Source organism: Eschrichtius robustus, chromosome 3 (genome assembly GCF_028021215.1).
Source record: "Eschrichtius robustus isolate mEscRob2 chromosome 3, mEscRob2.pri, whole genome shotgun sequence".
Classification (NCBI taxonomy): domain Eukaryota; kingdom Metazoa; phylum Chordata; class Mammalia; order Artiodactyla; family Eschrichtiidae; genus Eschrichtius; species Eschrichtius robustus.
Window position 1 is genome coordinate 108439576 of NC_090826.1, and position 22645 is coordinate 108462220.

At 48.7% G+C, this 22645-nt stretch overlaps 1 protein-coding gene across 1 annotated transcript; it reads right to left on the reverse strand.

Annotated features, from left to right (window-relative positions):
• Positions 1-1818: 1818 nt before the first annotated feature.
• On the reverse strand, positions 1819-15790 carry SV2A (synaptic vesicle glycoprotein 2A). Its single transcript, XM_068538175.1, has 13 exons — positions 15714-15790; positions 11147-12116; positions 9670-9850; positions 8696-8847; positions 8450-8583; positions 7696-7785; positions 7346-7456; positions 7069-7157; positions 6225-6389; positions 5881-6014; positions 4828-5034; positions 4069-4228; positions 1819-3643 (listed from the first exon to the last, which is right to left on the reverse strand). Exons 2-13 carry the CDS (start codon positions 11766-11768, stop codon positions 3460-3462), a joined length of 2229 nt encoding a protein of 742 aa, XP_068394276.1. The 5' UTR covers positions 11769-12116; positions 15714-15790; the 3' UTR covers positions 1819-3459.
• Positions 15791-22645: the final 6855 nt, after the last annotated feature.

Genomic DNA, 22645 nt, shown 5'->3' on the forward strand with positions numbered 1-22645 from the left:
CTGACCTAGAGGTCAGCTGTTGAAATGGAAAGGAAGGAGTTGATTTGGGAGCTACCATTTTTTAATTTTTTTTTTTTTTTTTTTTTTGGTAGTAGTCTTTTTTTTTTTTATTTATTTATTTTTGGGTGTGTTGGGTCTTCGTTTCTGTGCGAGGGCTTTCTCTAGTTGTGGCAAGTGGGGGCCACTCTTCATCGCGGTGCGCGGGCCTCTCATCATCGCAGCCTCTCCTGTTGCGGAGCACAGGCTCCAGTCGCGCAGGCTCAGTAGTTGTGGCTCACGGGCCTAGTTGCTCCGCGGCATGTGGGATCCTCCCAGAACAGGGCTCGAACCCGTGTGCCCTGCATTGGCAGGCAGATTCTCAACCGCTGCGTCACCAGGGAAGCTGAAAGCTACCATTTTTAAAAAGTCAGAAAACGGCTTGATTACAACAGAAATGGACTAGAGTGAGAGGAGAGTCAATGGTAAACCTCAGGCAGTACTTTTCAGATTTCCTCACAGATAAAAATTCCCAAGGGAGCTTGTTTAAAATGTGGATTCTAGGTCAACTCTCTTCCAAAAAAGGATTCTGATTCCACAAGTCAGGAATGGAATCTGGAATCTATATTTTTAAAAAACACACAAAAGGATTTGGAGGAAAGCTGGTTCTATTCTCAAGAAATATTATTCCAAGTTTTTGTTTATTTGTTTTCATTTTTGGAGTTTTTAAATTTTTTAAATGTTTTTGTAAATATTATTTTATTATGGCAAAAACTCTTGAGATCTGTCTTAATTTTTTTTAAGTGTGCAATCAATACATTATCACTGACTATAGGTACAGTGTCATACAGCAGATCTCTAGAGCTTAATCATCTTGCTTAACTGAAATTTTATGCCTGTTGATTGGCAACTCCCCATTCTCTTCTCCTCCAGCCCCTAGTAACCAACATTCCACTCTGATTCTATTTGACTATTTTAGATAAAGTGGAATCATGCATATTTGTCTTTCTGTGACTGGCTTATCTCACTTAGCATAATGTCCTCATGGTTTATCATAGCAGAATTTCCTTTTTTAAGGCTGGCAAGTATTCCATTGTTATGTACATACTATATTTTCTTTATCCATTCATTTGTCAGTGGACGTTTAGGTTGTTTCCACATCTTAGCCATTGTGATATTTTGCAATGAACATGAGTGCTAATACCTCTCCAAGATCCTGATTTCAATTCTTTTGGATAAATACCCAGAAGTGGGATTCCTGGATCATATGGTAGTTCTATTTTTAATTTTTTGAGGAGCTTCCATATTTTCCAGAGTGGCTGCACCATTTTGCATTCCCACCAACAATGTGCAGGGGTTCCAATTTCTCCACATCTTTGCCAACACTTTATATAATAGCTATCCTGACAGGTATGAGGTGGTATCTCATTATGGTTTTGATTTGCACTTCCTTGATGATTAGTGACATTGAGCATTTTTTTAAATATACCTATTGGTCATTTTATGTCTTATTTGGAAAAATGGCTATTCAAGTCCTTAGCCCATTTTTTAATTAGGTTATTAGTTTTTTTGCTATTGAGTTGTAGGACATTACCCCAAGTTTTCACATCTAGGCGACTGAGGGGGCGCTCCATCTGTAGAAGTGGAAAGGTCAGGATAGAGAGGCCAACTCAGGAAGTAAATGTGATGCATCATGTTATTTTGGCCTTCAGTTTAGAGAGAGAGGAGTTGTTTTTCCATCTCACCGTCTTCCCCTCCCAGGACTGTCTCAGAGTTGGACGTAGGTAGAGGCAAAGAAGCAGACATAGATTTTAAGGATTTGTTTCCTTTTTATTTTTCATCAATATTTTCATTTTTTACATCAACAGAGTTGGGTTTAGGGTTCCCCAGGAGAGTAAGGGAGATGGATGGGTCCCTCCAGGGGGTTGCAGGGGAGAGGGCTGCGTCCAGAAAGTGAAGGGTGAGGAAAGAGGGCACACACTCGTACACTGGGCACTGGAGAAGGCAGTCCTTTGAGCACAGACATCAAAGAGTTAAACAGTCACCACCTGGTTCAGTGTTACAAAATGGGAGTGACCATAGGGTGGGGGGCACCAGACACGGCATGAGGAGGGTGAATTTGGATTTTCTTTTTTTATTGTTGTTTTCACTTTTTTCCTTTTAACTTTTTTTTAACATTCACAAACAGCTAAAAACTACGACACATCACAGCTACGGTGGGGGAAAGGGGGTACCAAAGAAAGCAGCCACACAGAGTAGGGTGGGGCAGGGGCAGCTTAACCTACAGGGGCTATCCTGTGGAAAGGGTGAGACGGGGAGACTGAGGCTTCTGGTCCCTGCATTAGGAGTCCCTGGCTTACTGCCTAAACTCTTCCCACTTCACAGGAGTTGCTGGGAAGGCCCCAGTTCCTGCCCCGCCCCAGCTCCTTGTGCTTTTGATCTGCTGGTTGGACCATATGACTGGTTTCTTTCCCTCCCCCGCTCCCCTGCCTGTGAGGGGACAGGCTGGAGGTGGGAGGGCTGCTGTGCTGTGCCTGTCTGTGCTATAGCAGGTAGAGCCTCTCATTCCAGAGGAGGCCTGTGCTTCTTGAGAGGAGGGGAGGAGATGGACCTTGTCAGGTGCCCTCAGCTCTCCCTAGACTGTGGGACTCTTATCCCAGCCTGGCCTAGGGCTCCTCCCACCCAGGCCCGGCACAGAAACAAGATTAGGGGAGGTACTGTGGGAGGCAGGGTTGTGTGTGTGTCCACTGAAGTTACCCTTGGCTTGTATCTGAGGACAGTATAACGACACCCCCACCTCACAGCACGCACACACACACATAAATGTACACAAGCACTCACACACACAGTCCTGCTGAGCTGCCTCAGAACTTAATATATAAATAAATAAGAATCAGAAAGCTAATTTCATAAAATTCAGGCTTCTTGTAGCCCAAATTGAGAAGGAAATGGAGGCCAGGGGGCTGAGGTTTATTGCTACTCCCGCAGCATCCAACAGGAGGCGTGAGAGGGCACTTTACGCCCTTACGACTCTTAAGTTCTTTTGGTCCGTGGTCTACACTAGGCCCCCGCCACCGTCATAGCCACACGCCTGTGCTTTCACCAGGGCCCAGGCAGAGGGAATGAGGGGGAAGGCAGGAAGCCTGTTCTAGAGTCCCAGGCGCCGGAAAGAGCAAGGGCCTCTCACTAACACTGGGGAGAAGTGTGGGGCCAAGCCTTCTCTTGGGCGAAGTCAAGGGCGGGAGGAGGTGGGGACAGGACTGCACCCCAAACCTGGGATGGAGGAGCCTTCCCTGTAGTCCCTGCCCACGGGGTCACGCACGTGCACACACATACACACGCACACACACGCACACACGGCTAAGACACCAAACGGGAGCGGGGAATGAGGGCTCTTTGTGGCCAGGATGGCAGGGCAGGGAAGGGGAAGAAGGAATTGTTGGTCTCACAGTGTGCCTGCCACCTCCGAAGCCCCAGAGACTCTCACTGCAGCACCTGCCCCCGCGTCTCGGGCAGCTTCAGGGCCAGAGAACTACCAAGGGCAAGAGCAGCTGAGGCAAAGAGGATGGGGGCGGCCTTGGTGATTCCCACAAAGGATGTGAAGATGCTGATCCCCAGCACAGCTGCCAGCTTACACAGAGCATTCAGGAAGCCGAAGGCTGTGGTCCTGCTCAGGAGTCCCCCAGCGCAGCACGCAGGATGCAGGGGCCCGGCCCAGGAGGGAGACAAAGGAAGAGGCATGGGAGGGTTTGTGGGGGAAGGGTGGGTAGTTGGGAAAGTGAAGGAGAGACGGCAGGCAGTGTCAAAGAGGGAGAGGAAAGATGGAGAGATTAGAGAGGTGAGGGATGCACATCAGGGAATACAGATAAATTGGGAGGCAAGGGGGAAAGGACACCAAAAAATTAGGTTAATAGTTAAGACTGCAAGGAGTGAATATAAAAGCTACCAACTTGTAGAGGAGAAACTCAAGGGGAATATGTACCCTTTTACCCCTAAAGATGCTTTTCCCAATCAGCCCCCTTCCTCACCCCATTTCTGTCCTGTCCTCTGAGCACTAAACCTGCTGCCCTGCCCCTACTACACTCCAACTACCTCTTGTCCGAGGGATAGAGTTCAACAGTCAACACGTCCAGCGCATTCCAGGATGCAATGCTGACCCCCCCAAAAAGGCAGAGCAGAGCGATCATGGCTGACTCGCTGTTCCCAAAAGACAGGAAGAAGCAGGAGACACAGGACATCACGCTGGAGCCAGCTAGAGCCGGGGAAGGAGAAAGTAGCATGAGCCTGGCCACAGCCCACACTGTCCTGTCGACCAGCGTTGAGCGCAGCCCAGGATGAGACTCTCTTTTTGCCAAGGTACCCAAAAGAAAGGCTTTCCACTCATCCCCAGCCTCCCTTATAATTGTCTTATTAACAATTCAGTACCAACCATTTCTTCAGTGCAGGCTATGGGCCAAGCAACTTGATGGTTTATACACATTGCTAATAAGTCAACCTCATGAGACAGGTACTATCATCACAACCATGTTGCAGATGAGACAGCTGGGCTCATAGAGATAAAGTGACTTGCCCAAGGTAGGCAGTGGAGCTGAGATTCAAAACCCATGACCTCAAAGCCTATGCCCTGAACTTGCTATTCTGCCTACCTCTTACCCCCAGAAGAGCTTCCCCACCAGACCCCTCCCTGTCCTGCAGCCACCCCCAAGCAGAAGACGTGAGAGACAGAACCTTCTGTCTTAGCTTCTGGCTAAGCTTTCCACAGACTAAGCTGAGAAGCCCAGTGACAGCCTTCCCCTTCCCCCAGCCCCCTAAACAGTTCGGACACACCACCAGCCAGCCTCCCCGCCTTACCAAGCATCCGGAGCCTGCCAATCTTGTCCATGAGCAGGGCAGACACAATGTTCCCAGGAAGCACAGCCAGCGTCCCCAAGAAGCTGACGAAATACACCATGTAGGCGCCTTCACCTGTCCCTGTCACGTCCAGTGGGCAGCCCTCCTTGTTGTGCAGGAATGTGCTGTTCACGAGACGGCTGTTCACAAACTTGTACTCAAACAAGTCTGGGGGCGAAGGCCAAGACAGGCGGACAGGGCAGATGTGAGAGGGAGCTGCTACTGCTATGCTCAGGGCTCTGCCTTTGAGGGCTTTAGCTGGGATGGCTCTCAGAATCGTTCAGGGCACTCATGGCAAAGCATCAGATAACATCACCATACGAACTAGAACTCTTTACAGCACAAAATGACCATGGTCTACCAAATGAAACAGTGTGGCTGGCTGTTTCCCAGTTTTCTGATTAATAGTGTCTGCTTCTTTCCCGTTCATTCTTTCTGTCTGCTCTAGCTGACTATAAGCAGTAGCAGTGCCATGAGTTTAGGATGAATTACTGAGCAAAATATTAAAAATCCTATCCGTTATTTTTTCCTGCAAGGTGGGAAAACTCACCCAGTACTCCATTTAGAGGTGGGAAACCTCAGTCTAGCTCACAAAACCAGCCTTTCATGTGCATACAGTTTGAGAATCACTGTTAAAGAAATGGATTAAGGCACTGACTCCCTTTTCTCCACCAAATATCCCTTTGTTTTTCTGTTTCCCAAGGACACTGTTTTGAATGATTTTTGCCCTCTTCAAAAATGCATTAATATCACCACACTGAGCTGTTTCAATTCTAGCCAAAGGCAAAGAAACTTGATGTTTTTGTCAGATGTTCTATTTATCACAGAAAAATGTTCAATTTCCATTAGAGTTTTGTAATTATTGGTAGTAGCTAATAGGCCCCCATACCACCTCCAAGGCTCCAGAGAGCTCAGCTTGAGAACACTCAGTTAGGAAATAAAGAAGGCTCCTTTTCCCTGGCTCAAGATCCACCCAACCCTTTAGTCTGTCAGCCATTAGCCACCCCACCTTACCAGTGTTATAGAACACGGTGTTGATGAACGTGCAGTTGCGGAAGAAAGTGTTGCTGGATGTGACATCCTCGAAATAACACTCCTCAAATAGGGAGTCCTCAAAGGACACTGACTTCAGACGCAGCCCAATAAACCTGTAAGGCCAGGATGATGAGAGCCACTTTCCCCTCATCCTTATACCCTCCTCCAAGACTCAGTTCCTTAGTGAAGTAACAGGAAGCTGCAGCGCTGAGGAGAACCACGGCTCTTTGCCCCCAAACACCTTGTCTCCAAATCCCCAGACTCACAAAAGAGGCAAAGGGTAGAAGGGATGGAAGGAGTGAAGTGTAAAGGTTCCCACATACTTGTCATTGAAGTACTGTCCCCCTCGGTGGATCTGATTCTCCAGGGTGAAGTTAAAAGTCACATGCTCTACACGTTCCCCAGGGAACACTTTGGTGCGGGCTGCGTAGTCCACTGCTTGGAGATGGCGGATCATGTCGGGAAACCAGACAGTCAGGCCATAGTAGCTGAAGAGTCAAGGGCAATGGAATCAGACAGGGCTCAAGGATCAGAGCCACGCAGTCCAGAAGGAGGGCGAAATAGAGGAGTCAGCTCATGTTAGGACCTTGCTCACCTCCCCAGCCTCATCTCTCACCTCATCTCATCTTTCACCAATTGCTGTGATTCTGGGGGACTTCAGATTCTTCTAACCCTCCCACCATATTGTTTCTTACCTCCCAGGCATTTGCTCTTCCTTCTGTTTAAAACAGTCTCCCCATCCCACCCTCAGCCTATCTAACTCCTATTCATCCTTTAGGACTTAGATCCCCTCCCCAGCCCACCCCAGATCTGGGCTGGAAAGCCTGCTCATGTGTTCCAGAAGCACTTCCCCCACCGTGGCACCCATCACACTGCTTTACAGGTAGTTTTCTCTAGCTCCCGGACCAAAATGTAAACTCCATGAAGACCGGGACCATATCTATTCCATCCCATCAGAGTACCTGGCACAGAATAGAAACTAATACTGTTCAGCCTGTAATATAAGTTTGTTGGATTAATGAGTGAAGTATAGGGTGGAGGATGAGAGAGGCTCTGAAAAGCACCTTCCTCATTATTCATCCCCTTCACTTCCATTTTCTCCACCTCTCTCCCAACCCACAAACCATCACATCCACCACATACCACCCGCCCCACCCACCTCCTCACCTGAACGACATGGTGAACCACACACCCATCATCATCAGAGTGATGCGGCGATATTCTGGACCAAAACAGGAGAGGAAATTCCCCCAAACCTAGGTGGAACAGGACAAAGTCAGACAGTGGCTGCTAGCCAGTAGTTTTAGCACCTAAAGATCCCCATTCTTCTGCCCTACCACCTCCCTTCAGTTCACGCATCACCCCCACACCCAGGCTCAAGCTCTGCCTTCCTCTCCATCTCTCCCACTCCCTTCTTTCTCTCCACCATCCCATACCCCATTACCTGCCCTCCCAGGCTCAAGGCCCGGACCCCCCAGCGCTGGTACCAGGTCCCTGTGTCTGACTGGATCTCAATCAACTCATCCTCCTGATGAATTGTCTTAATATGGGTTACCTAGGGTCAAGAGAAGGAGCGAGCAGTCACACAGTCTGTACTTTCCACCCCTTCCAGGTACCTCAGTTTCTCCCGCAGTAGCAAAATGGGAGGCAGGAGGTGGACATGATACCCTGAGGGATCTCGTTGAGGGAGAGTGTGGCCAGAGTTGCCTAGGAAGGTGGGTGGGGACTGCAGGAGGTATCCAAAGAGGGGCCAGGTGGGGGCTTGGAGGACTGAGGGGGAGGACTGTGGCTTACTGAGAAGACTCGCTCAGGATGCCCCTTGGCTCTCATGTTCGTGTCATGGACCTGCTTCAGTACCATCCAGGCCTCATCATGTTTCCCGTTCTAGAGCCACAGACACAATCCCCATATCCAGGTTAGCCCCTCCCTGACCCAGGGTTATAGAGCCCCTCCCTCAACCTGGCTTATGGAATCACAGGACACAAAAAGGCTCCTACCCCCAACCCCTATGTGCCCCTATGGACCTATGTGCACATCTATCATCCACTCTGCAAGAGCCCAAGCAGGAGTACAGCAAGATATCATCAGACTTGGGCAAGAGTGGGGTAATCCAGGGTCCTAACCCAAGTCTTAGGGAATCCCCTGGTCCAATGGAAAGAGAAAACTGAAAACAAGGGAAATGATGATGGTGGGCAAGTATGTAGTCAGAGAAGGGGCAGCATCCTAACCCTGCTGGATCAAGATAAAGTTGGAGGGGGAAGGAGTAGGCAGTAGATCCTCTTTTGAACTGTAAAGTCAGGGCCAGGGCCAGGACCTCTGCCTACAAAACCTTAAGCCACCCATGGTTGAGCAGGTCCCATGGTTTCTCCACCCACAGAACTCCTCTGGAAATACATTCTAAGACAAAGGAAGCAAGATAAAGTCCCCCAGACCTTGGACCCTGTGAGGAAGGAAAGCAGCCACATAGGACCAAACCAAACCCACAGTGGGTGTTTGAATACAGGAGCCCCTGCTGCCCTTCCCCCAGCCCACCCCCAGCCCCATTCACCTCCAGGAAGAAACGGGGGCTCTCAGGCTGTGTGGTCAGAGCCCCAATGGCAAACACAGAAGGAAAGGCGCAGACGAGGACAAAGACCCTCCAGCTGTGGAACTGGTAAGCGGACCCCATCTGAAAGCTCCACCCTGGCAGGGACAGAGTCACAGCATCAGCAGAGAGGCCAGAGGCTGGAAGGTCCTACCACAGGGAGCACAGGAGAGGAGGGAGTCTGGGGTGCATCTTCTGGGGGCTGCTCACCGTAGTGGGGGATGATGGCCCAAGCCATAGCAGCTGCGTACACTCCACCAATCATCCAAAACATGCAGAGCCAGCTCAAATGCTCCCCACGTTTCTCCTGGGCCAGAAACTCCGAAAAATAGGAGAAGACGATGGGGATGGACCCTCCAATCCTGGAGGGCATTGCAAGAATTCAGCATTGGAAAATGGCCATATTCTTGATCCCCTCCCTGCCCCAGTGCTCTGGATCCCCAAGTCCCTTTCATCTTCCGGACCTTTTAAAGAGACTCTTTCTCACATGTGCCCTATAAGCTCCCTTACCACCAGCCATCAAGCACTCATCCTTGGGAATCTGGGAAACAGGCAGGCAGGTCTCGGGGAATGGGAAGGAACAAACATTGAATCTTGAAGATGACTACAGAGTTGGAAGGGAGGGAAGATAATTACAGAAAAGAGGGGAAATCCCCAAAGGAAAAAGAGCAAAGAGGCATCTGAAGGCACATATATGGGAGCAGGCCAGAAGAGAGCTTGGAGACAATGCAGAGAGTACATGCAGGTGGCTGAGGAAGTGTAGGAGTTGGGTGGGTCAAGACTTCAGAGTTCTGGCAGGTGGGGGTATTAACAAGGTCTGTTATTGAACGTAGGAAATATTTAGACTCTGGGAAGGGGATAACTCAAGGGTCCACAGGTACCCAGGGGTGAAGCTGAGACCCACTAGGCCTCTGCATGGAGCCAGGCTCAGAATGGAACTAAAGCATAGGGTGGAAGACTCAGGAGTGAACCACGCATGGAATGGCATTCTGGACAGGCAGTAGACAGGTCCTGGACAGGGAGAAGCTGGCCCGAAGATGGTGGGAAGAGAAAGGAATTCATTCATTCAACTCACACATATCTGAGGTGCGTCTGGTGTGCCTGGCACTGTGCTGGGCCCTAGAGATATAACAGTGACCAAGACCCAGCCCTGCTCTCCAGGGGCTTAGGAAGTGGACACTCACCCGACGCCAGAAAGGAGGCGGCAGAAAAGGAAAGTGCCATAACCCTGGACGAAAGATGAGAAAAAGGCGAAGACGCTGTTGACTGAGAGTGATATGAGCAGACATTGTCTTCGACCCAGCCGATCAGCCAGCCCTCCCCAGAGGAAGGCTCCCACCATCATGCCCAGGTAGACAATGAGGCCTGGAAGGAGGAAAACAGGGGAAGAAGGGGTATGAGCAGACACATTTCAATTCTCCCACTTGCCAAATATTTAAATGAGCTGAAACTGCAGGAGCATGGATGGAGGATCTGAAGGACTTCTAGAAGCTAAGTCTACCCAGAGATGAGAGCAAGTGAGAGAAGATGAATTATGTGAGCAAAAATGGAAGGCCATCTCTGCAGGCCAGGGGTTCAAAGGCAGGGATGCAGGTATGGGAGATCCCTAGAATTCTCCTCTTTCTTTCCCTCATTCCTTCTTGCTCGCTCTCACTTCTCACTCTCTTGCTGTCACGCACACACATGTACATGCACACACATACATGACACCCCCATCTCTGGCTTGCCTGGAATGAGGAATGGATCTGCCTAGATTCCCGGACCCTCCCAGGGTCCCTCTATTCTTTCTGCCATGATGCCCTCAAAGCAGCAGGAGGTGTCTCTTATGTTCCCTGGGAAAGAGGCTCCATTGCTTCAATCTTCCCAGGAAATCCCACGCACAAAATCCATCCTTTACTCTTTCCAGGTCCAATACTTCTGGTCTTAAAACTCTCCTGTTTCTTACTTCCTTCATAAAATCAGAGTTGGAATTGATCTTAAAAGTCATCTACTCCAAACTCTGCATTTTATCCAGGCCCAAGCCAAGCCCCAGGGAGAAGGGAACTGCCCAAGATCTCATGGCAACTTGGCAACAGAGCAAGACCTGATCCCTTCTGAGTGAATCTAGGGGATTTCCTCCCTCCAGGTCCCCATCAGGAAGGGCCATTAAGGACCACTCGCTGGCCCCTGAACACTCCCAAGGTTAACCAAGAGCAAGTGTGACCAGCTTCTCTGGCTGAAGGCCGAGGATTCTTCCCCCACCCCCACCACCCCAAACTGACTCTCCTCATGTAAACCAAGGAATTTGGATACTGACTTCTTGTTCCCCCAAAAGGGGAATGGATCAGGATAACAAGAGGGAAGGCTCTGAAGAAACATTAAATGGGGGCCCATCCCACCATGGCCACCTCCTGCAGAACTAAGCAGACCACCACCCAACCACTGGCCCCAGCCCAGCTGCCCTCCCTCAGGCCTCTCTTGCACAACCAACCTCACCATGACCCAACCTCCAGAGGAGGGGGTGGGGGTGGGGAGTTTGCAGAGGAACCCTGAAGCCTCTGGGGCATCCTGGGAGCAGGGTCCTTAGGAGCCCAGTGGTGAGGACAGGAGCAGTTCTCAGGAACAGGAGTGTTTCCAGAGTTTGGGGCAGGACGGGGCTAGAGTGCTCGTTGAGAATCTTACCCAGCATGCCTTTGTTGGAGTCAGACAGGCACATGTCCTTCTCAGCACTGGGCAGCACGAAGCCCACCACAAAGACCTCGACACCATCAGCCATCAGCGCCAAACCAAGCACGAAATACAGTGTCCACTGGAAGCGGCCGTGGCCACACTCCCGTAGGATGGCTTCATACTGCTGGGCCAGTTCTTCCCGTTCTTTACGCCGCTGTGCCTCTCCCCGGCCCCCAGGGGGGCCCTCCCCGTCACCCAAGCCCCCCCTCACTCCAGCCAGGGGTGCCCCATCTGCCATCCGCTCGCCTTTGCCCCCAGACTCTGCCCGGGGGATGCCCTGATATTCCCCCTCGTAGATCTCATCATCCTCGTCATGGCCCTCAGTGGCATCACTAGATGCGCCACCTTCCTCCTCATCCTGGGCCCCTTCCCCGCGGTAATAGCCATCAGCAGAGGCAGGGAAGTCATCATCATCATCCTCCTCCTCAAAGCGGGAGTAGGATCTCCGGGAATATTCATCCTGGACTCTGTCCAGGCCCTTCACCACCTTCTTGGCTGCATGCTTCTTGACTTCCTTGGCAATGTCTTTGGCCCCACGGATGAAAGCTGCCCGGTCTCTGAAACCCTCTTCCATGATGGGGCTTTGGGAATACTTCACCGGATCTCCCACACTCCTTATTCAGATTTTGCTCAAGGACTCGTGGAGTCAGAAAGACCCTGTCCCCCTGTTACTTAGATGAAGTGTGTTCGAGTATCTTTGAGTACAGAATAGGAGAATATAGGGCCCGGCCAGTGTGTGTTTAGGAGGGGAAAGGAGGGAGAGGAGCTTTGGCCCACACCCAGTTCAGTTGGGTGCATTGGGAAGGGAGAAGGGGAGAGGGGGAACAGGAAGGGGAGGGGGAGCCAGGTTGCGGAGGCTAAGCTGGGGAGCCAGGATAACTCAGAAAAGGCTGCTACTTCTCTTCCAGGAGCCTCTGGAGATCTAGAAAAAAATAAGAGGGAGAAAAAGGAGGTTGTGAGGCCTAAGACACTGAAGAAGGCCAACATAGAGCTCCTGCTGACACAGAGCCCCACCTGGGCCATGTGTGACAGAGATGGTCTCCTTGCCTCAAGTCCCACTCGGTAAAAAGGGATGACTACCTGGGCCTACTATGGGCCATTCAGTATAAGCCCCCTTACTTTGACCTTGGAGACTAGACCCATGGGATTCGCTCCAAAGTCACAGTCATCTACCCAGAGCCCTTCCCCCGACCCCCTGCCCCACATCAAGATCAGACTTTTTGCTTTAACACCAACCTGCCAAGAACACCAGAGGAAATAGAGAAACCAGAACTACCTACTCCAGTCTGGTCTGGGTTTCTTACTGAGGGCGGAGCTTGGGGAGAAGGTAGAGAAGGAGCACTGAGTCCTCCAACCTATTGCCTTCAGCCCACTGATGGCATCTGAAGGTGGGGCTTCCACAGTCCTTCCCTCAGGTTTCATGTTTATAGGCCTCACAGGGAGGGGTCTTCTCCCAACATAGCTCAGTGGGTGATAGCTCAGCTTCCAGAGTCAGAGTCAGACAGACTTGGGTTTGACTTCCTGCTTCAGCACTTACTAGCTAAGTGACCATGGGCATGTCTCTGAACCTCCAAGACTTAGTTACCTCTTATTTAAGCAGGGAAAAGTAAGGATTAAATGACATAATGTATGTAAGCTCTTTACCATAATACCTGGCACATAAAAATTGATGAATAAATATTAGTTATTACTCTTTGTGGTGATAATAATGTACGGAGATGCCCTCTACTCCTTCACAAGATGCCAGAACAAAAGCCCTGTGGATGCTTTTTAGGGTGAGCAACAGAAAAGGATACTGGCAAGGAGAAAGCTGGTTCAGTGCAAAGCACAGGACAGTTACACGACATGCGTTGAAATCCCAGCTCTGCCATTTACTAACTGATTTTGAGAAGGTCACTTAACATCTCTAAGCCTCAGAGTCCTTATATTTAAATTGGGGATAATAATCTCTATTTCTCCAAGTTGATGTGAGAATTTAATCTCACAATAGACATTCTATTAGTTTCCTTCCTTCCTATTAGATTGAAAAATGTGAAAGAAGCAGCAAGCAGCAAGGGCAAAGCAGGGGAGTCATACTTGGATGCTATGGTATCCTCCCAAAACAGAGTCCCAAGACCCCTCTGTCTGTGTTCAAACGAATTCCAGCAGCTGGACCCACATTGTCTCCCTCCAGACAAACAATGGAAGACTCACAAAAAGGGAGACCCGGAACCTAAGGTCATGGAAAAAAAGGCACATCAAAATCTAAGAAAGAGGTGATGATTGGCTATTGCCACCTTCCTTCAGGATGTCATAAGTAGGCCCCCCTTTCATTGGTGGGGGTGGGAGTGGCAATGACTGATCAAACACATACATTTCCAACATGGGGGTCTAAGGTCTATAGTTGTACCTCATTCCTCCATGGCCTCCCTTCCTAATCCCCCTTAATCCTTTCTGCTCCTCCTCCAGGAGTCAAGGAAAAGGGAGTCCATAAATACCGCATTGCGTAGGAGGCTGATGTAGAAGGAAGAGGGCCTTGGACCTCCCCACCACAAAAGACATCCTCCAGAGGCAGGCATAGGAGAACCCCCACTTTCTTTACAGAAGCAGAGGAAGCAGGACTAGATTCTGATCAGAGATCATTCCCCGAAAAACATCCTGCCTCCTTCTGCTCCCACGCATCCAGGGCCTTCATTAAATATCACACACACACACACACACACACACACACACGGTGGCCCTGGCAAAGGGGGTAAGTAATGCTATGTAGTTCAGAAAGAAGCACTGGCAAGCAGAGTCCTACCCCTCAGGTCAGATGTGGGCACTGGACCACGATGACCAGAACCAGTGACCCCTACATCACCTTCTTTTCTTTGTGGTTCAGGACCCAAACCATCCCCCACGAAAGAAAGGGAACAGTGGAATCCCCTTTCATGCATGCAATTTGCTTGCCTCTCCTTTCTTTCCCAACTAGAATCTCCCTCCAAACTCTGAAGGAGGCAGATGGACCCACCAGGAGCCATGCCCCTTGTTTGTTAACACTATCCACCCCTGAGAGGTACGGGAAGGGTAGAGAAGGCCCCCAGAGCCACAGCAGGATACGATGGCTCAACAGCCAGCTCCCCCAGGGCCAACAAGCCCAGGAGGTCAGGAGGGACAGAAGGAAGACAAATTCTTTGAGCTGGTGAGGAAGTGGTGTCATTTTTAGCCCCCAAAGCAGCACAGGGTGGCTAAGCCTGTGGGAGAGGAGACAGGACTCGGAGAGGTGGGGGTTAAAGGAGACAAGATTCAGGGTTACAGGGCCCTTTAAGGTTGGCTGGCTTCACCTGACCGGAAAATGTGCCCAGGAGATTTTCTGCAGAGGATGGAGGGAGGGGGGAGACTCTGAGCAAAAGCTTCCTTTCAGGATAACTGAATCAGCCCTGGATAAGTTGGGGAGGGTCCAGAAGCCCCCTCCCCCCATCAAAACCCCTGACTTTGGAAGCCACCTGGATTCCCCAACCCACCCTAGCCCAGGTGACAAGGTCGTTAAGAAGCAGTCACTTATCAAAACATCCATGGAGGGGGAGGCTCTGGAGCACCCCTCCCCATTACAGCTGGGTGATTGAGCCTCGGTCCCCACCCCAGGACAGCCAAGGCTGCACCTCCCCTCCCTACATGCTACCCTAGGGTTAGGAAGATGGAGTATCTGAGGGAAGAAGATCAAGGTGTCAGCTGAGAATGCCCAAGACGGAATACGGAAAGGCAGGGGCGCAGGGGGAGAACTCCACGCGCACACGCGCAGAGACTGCCCCTGCCAGCATCTGCGGCGACTGTCCCCATCCCGCTCCGCTCTGGTGTAAGAGACGAGCCCCTAGAACTGACTGAACCGATTCTCTGAGCGCCTCCCCTCACCCTTGATTCTGCTGCTGGACGAGTGCCTACTCAACACCCCTTCCCCCCACCCCGGAGCAACTGCCCCCATCCCCCGCCATCCGTGCCCCTAAGCCTATTTATCTACCACCTCTACCTACCCAGCGTTTCCGTTCATCATTCCCTCCCCTCCCTCCTTCTCCTGCCCTTCCTCCACCACCCGGGCAAATCAAGTCCAGGCGCACAGACTGAGGCAGCATCCATTCTCTGGCCCCAGCCAAGGTCATTTATCACTCATGGGGGGAGGCAAGGAGGCGGGGGAAGATGAGTTGGGAATTGGAGTTTGAAGGAACCCTGTTCCACGTTACAACCCCCCAGCCCGTTAATATCTGAGGAGGGTAGTAGGGACTTGGTTAAGGTAGAGAAAAACACCCCTCCTCCCTATATATATATACATATATGAAATATATATATATATATACGCAATGTTTTTTTTTTCTCCTTCTCTGATAAGCACAGCAACCACAATAAACGTCCATTCAAACCACCACCAATTCCCTCAGCCTTAAAGAGGGACGGTCACCCTTCCCACAAGCAAAGCATCGGAGGATAAAATGGCTGCAAGGCAAGGCGAGGATGCTTCTGCCCGGGGCGGGGTGGAGCCGAGAGACTGAGAGAGGGGTCTTACCTGGGCTGGGTCCCCCGGATAAGGGAGTCCGGGTGAGGGCGGGGGTCCTGGCCGTGGGGCTGGCGGCAGCGGCGACTGCTCCGGGTACCAGGGGAAGCGGCAGCGCAGACCTGCCCCCCAGCAGGCTCCGGCCCCGCCTCCGCCCTCCCCCCCCCCCCCCAGCGCCACTGAGCATCGGGAGAGACCATTGTTGGGGGGGGGGCCGATGGAAGAAGAAAAGAGGATGGGGAGGGACTCGGGGCTCCGCGGAGAAGTGTTGACGGGGCTAGGTGGGCTGTCACAGGGACAGCTGGAGATGACACACAGCCCCTTCCCAGCCCCTTCTAGTTAAAGACTAAAGGATCTAAGGAAAGTAAAACTGATATCAGGGAGGCAAGTGGGAAGACAAAAAGGGAGATGGTGAACGAGGCAGCCCCTTCCTCAGCGGCCCAATCCCAGAATGGCAGGACCGACGAATTTCAGGGGCTCTCTCTTCCTTCAGATCGCCTCCCTTCCCCTTCCTCACGGTTCCTAGCCAAACTCCTTTGCACAACCCTCTCCCAAATCCGGAGTGCTCACACTCCAAGTTTACCTGGCTGTTTTAGAGGAAGCAGGAATAACAAGGTGTGGTTTCTATCCCTAACTGCCAGAGGCAGAAACTCCTGGATCCCTGCCATCTCTTTCCAGCAACAGTCCAAATTATTTATTTCCAATGCAGACCTCCCTGTCCTCCATTCTGCTGGCGACAGCAGAGTTTGGAGAAGCTGAAGCGGTTTAACAGGCCTGACCAAGTGGGCATCTCCCCTTCCATTTATTTGCTCCAATGACTCAAAAAAGAACTCCCTCAGTACTCTTCCCCACTTTCTCTTACTACACACACGCGCGCACACACACACACACACACACACACACACACTTCTGCTTCCACGGCAAGGAGTGAATTGGTTTCAATTCTTTCCTTTATCTTTCCTTTGCCCCTGTACCAGTAACCTGGGCTTAGAGATCTAAGACACACCACTTGGTGAAATCTTTGCTCCAGAGGTGCGGGGTGCAGGGTGCTTTGGGGATGTTCATACTGAATGTGTCTACCTGTTCTAGGTAAGGTCTTGGGTTATCTGCCCAGAGCACTGACCAGGGGCTCTGACTTGGGTTCTCACTTCTGATAAGCTGTGGGCTCTTGGTCCAGTTCTCTGCCTCTCTGAACCTCAGTTTTCTCATCTGGAAAATGAGGGGCTTGGACTAGATGCTGTATCAGATCCCTGTGATTCTGTTCTCCTAAACATGGAGGTTTCAAAATGCTGGGATATGTTACATGGAGAGGGCTGGCAGGCTGTGTCCCAAGCAACCTCACAGATGGCATTTGTGGTGTTGAATTTACCACTGACAAGGATGTGGGCCTTTGGAGTTTCGCATACTCCAAAGCTACATCTTGGAAATACTGTTTTGTGCCAACAAACTTTACAATTTACTAAAATATAAAACCATAATACATAAGCATTAATTTACAGTGAGAAATTTAACTGTCACTCAGACTGAAGGAAAACTCATGTCTGCATGTCCAGCACATTTTCTCCCTTAAACCAAATCAGAATAATAATGTCAACATATAAATGCACAATGACATAACTGACTGAACAGGAGTAGTTGTATCTTTAATGGCATCTGGCCATCCCCAGCAAGGAGTCGTGCCAATGGGTTCAGAAAACTCTTCTTGGCTACAGTTCTCCACCCCCATCTCTAAGCTATGGGCAGCCTTGCCAATGCTCCTGGACTACTCTAACTCTGCTGGTTAAGGCACTCTTTCCAGGATGGCTCTTGGAAAGGCTGTGCCCACGTGGGCCTCATGGACTCTCCCTTTACTGGCTAGCATTCACTGCTGACCTCTCTTCAGGTTGACATATTCTTTATTGAAATATGTTAATATTTTCAATTAGGTTATAGCCAAGTCCTGCTGGCAGGGAGCCATCTCTTCTCTTTAAGGTAACTTTGCATACTCTCTACTTATCCATTACTAAAATAGAAATCTTGTACTCTTAGAGAGAAAGGTTGTATATATTTTTCAAGTTCTGAGGAAAGACCATCATTTTTCCCTAGAACCAAGGACCCATGCACCTCACCAGCTGCTCCTTCACATGTCCCTTTTCTGGGTTCATTAACATTAGAGTTCCTTAGGGGCTCAGTCCCGGGCCCGTCTCTGCATCCACCTACTCTCTTCTCCTTGATCACTTCAGGTAGACCCATGACCTTAATGCTGCCTATATGCTATTAATTCCCACATTTCTATCTCCAGTCCAGACCTTTCCACCAAGCCCAAACTCAGAATCACCCTCTGTCAATTCAACATCATCACATGGGTATCTAAAAAGCATCTCAAACTTAACAGACCATAAACAAACTTCTGAACGAGTTCCTCATCTTTTTACCAAGGTGTTCAGGCCAAAAACCTTACAGTCATCCTTGTTTCCTTTCTTTCTCTTATCCCTACATCAGCAAGTCTTGTCGGCCCTACCTTCAAAATCTATTCTGTATCTACCACTTCTCCACCACTGCCCCCTAGTCTAAGCCACCATCATCTCCTTCCTTAGCTACTGCAACAGCCTCCTAACTGGTTTCCCTACTTCCAATCTTGCTTACTTAAAACCCATTATTCTCAGCAGTCAGGGTGATCCTTTAAAAACAAATCAAACCTGATCTAACAAATACGCTCCCAAGAGAAATGAGTGCGTATGTCCCATAAAAAGACAAGTACAAGTATTTTTATAGTAGCTTTATCCATAATAGTCAAAAACTTCAAATGTCTATCAGCCAAAGAATGGTTAAACCTGGATAAACAAATTGTGGTATATTCATACAGGAAATACTATGTAACAAACTTTTAAAAGACAGAACTACTATACACAACTGCATAAAAAGATCTCACAAAATATTGAAAAGAAGCCAGACCAAGAGTACACACTTTATGATTCCATTTATGTAAAGTTCAAGAAAAAGCAAATCTACTGTGAGAGAAAATAGTGGTTACATGGTGGGAATGTGCTACATTTAAATCTAAATGGTGGCTAAAAGGGTGCATACAGATGTAAAAATACACTTAAGAACTGTTGTGTCTTTCTGAATGCATTTTATACTGCAATTTTTTTAAAAAAGCTTTAATGAGATCTTTCCACTCTCCTTTCCTCAAATCCTCTAATGGCTTCCCATTATAGTAAAAATTAAATCCACACTCCTAACCAAGATCTAAAAAGCTGTGCATGTTCTGGCCCCTACCTGCTCCCTCCAACCCTCTTTCCTAGGTCTCCCCCAGGTTTCAACTCTGCTTTACCTTCACTGGTCTCCCTGCTGTGCTTCCAACACGCCCACATCTGCGGACCTGGGCACTGGGGGTCCTGCTGCCACTGATGGGAACTAGTCTAGACTTGTTCTTACCTCCCTCCACCAGACAGCTCTCCTCCACAAATGGCTTAAATTGGGTGTGGGAAATAAGATTATGGAGCAGGAGGTGATCAATGAGTGTATAGTAATGATGGTTAACATTGTTAGAGCATTTACCTGACTTGGGCACTTTTCTGACCACGTTACATTGATTAACTCACCCCACCTCCTCATTAACCTATGAGATGATCACCATTTACAGATGAAATTGAGGCACTGATTAGTTAAGTAGTAACGGTATAATCACACAACTCAAAAGTAGGCAAAACTAGGCAAAACTAGGATTTGAACCGAGGCAATACAGATGCAGAGCTCTTACTCTTTTTAAATGCATCCATTTTAAGTGTATAGTTCCATGTGTTTTAACAAATGTATACATCCATGTAAACAACCTTTTGATCAAGATAAAGAACATTGCCCCTAAAAGTTCCCTTGTGCCCTTCTGCAGTCAATCTCCCCATCCTTGGCAACCACTAATCTCCTTTCTGTCACCGTAGATTAGATTTGTCTATTCTAGAGTTTTATATAAGTAGATTCATACAGTATATAGGTCTCTGGCTTCATAGCTCTGGGTTTCAGCGCTTTCCAGGGTTTTTAACCACTGCCTTATACTACTTCCTGGTGTAGCTTCTTTCACCACTTACCTATCAAATTGGCTACTCCTCAGGACTTCCCTGGCAGTCCAGTAGTTAAGACTCCATGCTTCCACTGCAGGGAGCACAGGTTCGATCCCTGGTCGGGGAACTAAAGATCCCACATGCTGCGTGGCATGCCAAAAAAAGTTTTTTTAAATTGCTACTCAACATCAGCCACCCATCTATATCCTATCACTGCTTTTACACACCCCACTCCAAGGACACGAGATTGTCAGAATGGGGAGTGTAAAGAGGGACAAAACAGGGTCAGTGACAGCTCCTCTAAGATACCATAAAGTTCCAGTGAGAGATGCTAACAAGTGAAGCACCAAAATTCCTATCCTTGAAGAGCTTATAATCCAGTTAAAGAGAGGGGATAGCTTATATAGAAAGCCAATAAGTCGCAAGGCAAAACATTCATTCATTCAACAAGGACTTATTCAGTAAATATAATAGTATAATGTGACTAAGCAATTGGCTCTGGAGTTCAGACAGATCTTACTTCATCTACCACTTCTTAGCATGTGACCTTGGTCAAGTAAATTAATATCAGTTTCCTGATCTTAAAATTGGCATAACAGCAAAACCTACCTAAGGGGTTGTTTTGAGGATTAATTGAGATAATGCATACAAAACACTTAGTACAGTACCTGGCACATAGTAAGAGTTCAGTAAATATTAGCCATTATTATTTTTACAATTATTGTATATGTCAGGCACCTTTCAACACTCTCGGAAGATACAGATTAATAGAATGAGATTCATTAAAGGTTCTTAAGGGATTCAGTTTAGTGCAGGGATACTTAGACTGGGATCCATGAAACTTCTGGAATTTCTGCTTCAGGATATTGGATATATATGCATGTATGTATTTTTTCTTGGGTAGGGTCCACAGTTTTTATCATATTCTCAAAGGATTGTCCCATGACCTACAAAACACTGAGGACCCATCGTCTGGCACATGCATTCTCAATGGGGGTGGTATTGCCCCCCCACACACAAGAAGTCAAAAATTGGTTCAGGGATGGGAATCTTAGATATTACAATGTTTATGTCCTTCCAAAGGGCCATAGTACATATGCAGAGACACAGCATATTGGTGATATTAAAATTTCACGCATAGGGGGAGGGCAATTAGGAAAAAATGTCGGGTGCGCAAAAACTAAAAAACAAACAGATGTGCAAACTGAAGTACCTAAGTGTACAAGCAATACTAGCTCTGTTCAGAGAATTGCTGAGTACTAGAGTCTGAAAGAACCAGAGGGCAGAGAGATAAAGGAGAGTTTAGGGGAGTCAAACTCAATGAGTAGAGGAGGCACTCAAGAATCACTGAATGAAGAAAAGCTCAGAGGTTCTGAGAATGAATGCCTGAGAAAAAAAGTGGCTCCAAAGAGAGAAGTAGGGAATTCAGCAAAGGCACTAATTTACTCTATGATGGTGTGAATTCATCAACATGATATCAGATAACAGCAGAAAATACCGCATGTGGGAGTTCCCTGGTGGCCTAGTGGTTAGGATTCCGGGCTTCCACTGCCGTGGCCCAGGTTCAATCCCTGGTCGGGGAAGTGAGATCTCAGAAGAGTCCATTCATTAGATAGGTAACCTGAAGACAGAAAGGACAGAGACTGAAACAAAGCCTCCCACCACCTGGGGCTGCTTCAGTGCTGTGCCAGGTTCCAAGTGCTCCTGGGACCTCAGCTTATGACCACATACAGCAGAACTCTGTTTGAAATTAAGAGGTCAGTTCGTCCCATTATGACTCAGAAGACTGGCATCCAGTCATGATGTGAAATATCACGTCTAATCTTCCCCCAAGCTTTTTTTTGGCTGCGCCACGCGGCATGCAAGATCTTAGTTCCCCGACCAGGGACCGAACCCATGCCCCCTACAGTGGAAGCGGGGAGTCTTAACCACTGGACCACCAGAGAAGTCCTTCCCCCAAGCTTTTGACATATGGAATCAGACATCCACTAGACGTCGCAACCTGCATATCTCACAACACACCTCGAAGTCGACATATCCAAAACTGAACTTACCGTTTTTATCCTGCCCCCCTAAATTCTTCCTGCTGCATATGCCCATCCTTGATGCCACCCTCCCTTTCATTCACTGTACCCAATCTAATACCAAGTCCTAATTTGCCTTTTAAATATCTCCCCACTGCATCTTTCCCTTTTCTTCCCTACTTGTCACAGCCCTCATTTAGCCTTCTTCTCTCACCTGAATTTTTGCCAGATGCATAACTTGTTACCTTGCCCCCAGTCTTCATCTCCCCCATATCTACTTTCTACAGTGCAACCATGGTTCTAAAACACCAATTTGTCATCCCCTTGCTTAAATCCCTACTGTGGCTTCCCATCATGGATAGCAGCTTCCCAACCAGTGTGCCTTGACAATGATGCTCAGTTATTAATTCCCTCAGCACTTTGGACTGCTAGGCAGAGCCTGGGATAGCTAGAATTCTTAAGCCAATAGCCTCGAGCCTAAAGAACACTCCTCTCTTTACCTAAACGTGTTGTTTGAAATGGTTCTGTGCCCTGATGTGAAAAAGGGCTGAGAAGCACTGATCTTTGGGAGCTCCCTAACTGGCTCTGACCTCATCCTGCCGCCAGCACCAAACAGCGTTAGCTTTAGCGAATTATATACCATGCTACTCATCAATCTCCGCTTCTGCTCAGAAACATCCCATCCATCTGGAATGAGCTTCCCTTCATCTTTGTCTGAGAAGCTTATAATCTTCCTTTAAGATTATATTCAAGTATCACTTTTTTTTCCAGGAAGTTTTCGTGGACTTTCATACCAGGTTAGATACCCTTCCTTACGCTCCCCAAAATATTTTGTTCCCTATGTGTCAGTCTACCCCCTCGGTAATGATCAGACAGCAGA

Excerpts from the sequence above, each read along its gene's own strand:
- SV2A (XM_068538175.1), bottom strand. The coding sequence starts at position 11,768 with ATGGAAGAGGGTTTCAGAGACCGGGCAGCTTTCATCCGTGGGGCCAAA. Across the intron at positions 8,848-9,669 it reads CGCCTCCTTTCTGGCGTCGG|GATTGGAGGGTCCATCCCCA; the intron begins GTGAGTGTCCAC and ends AATGCCCTCCAG. Across the intron at positions 7,786-8,449 it reads GCCCCCGTTTCTTCCTGGAG|AACGGGAAACATGATGAGGC; the intron begins GTGAATGGGGCT and ends CTGTGGCTCTAG.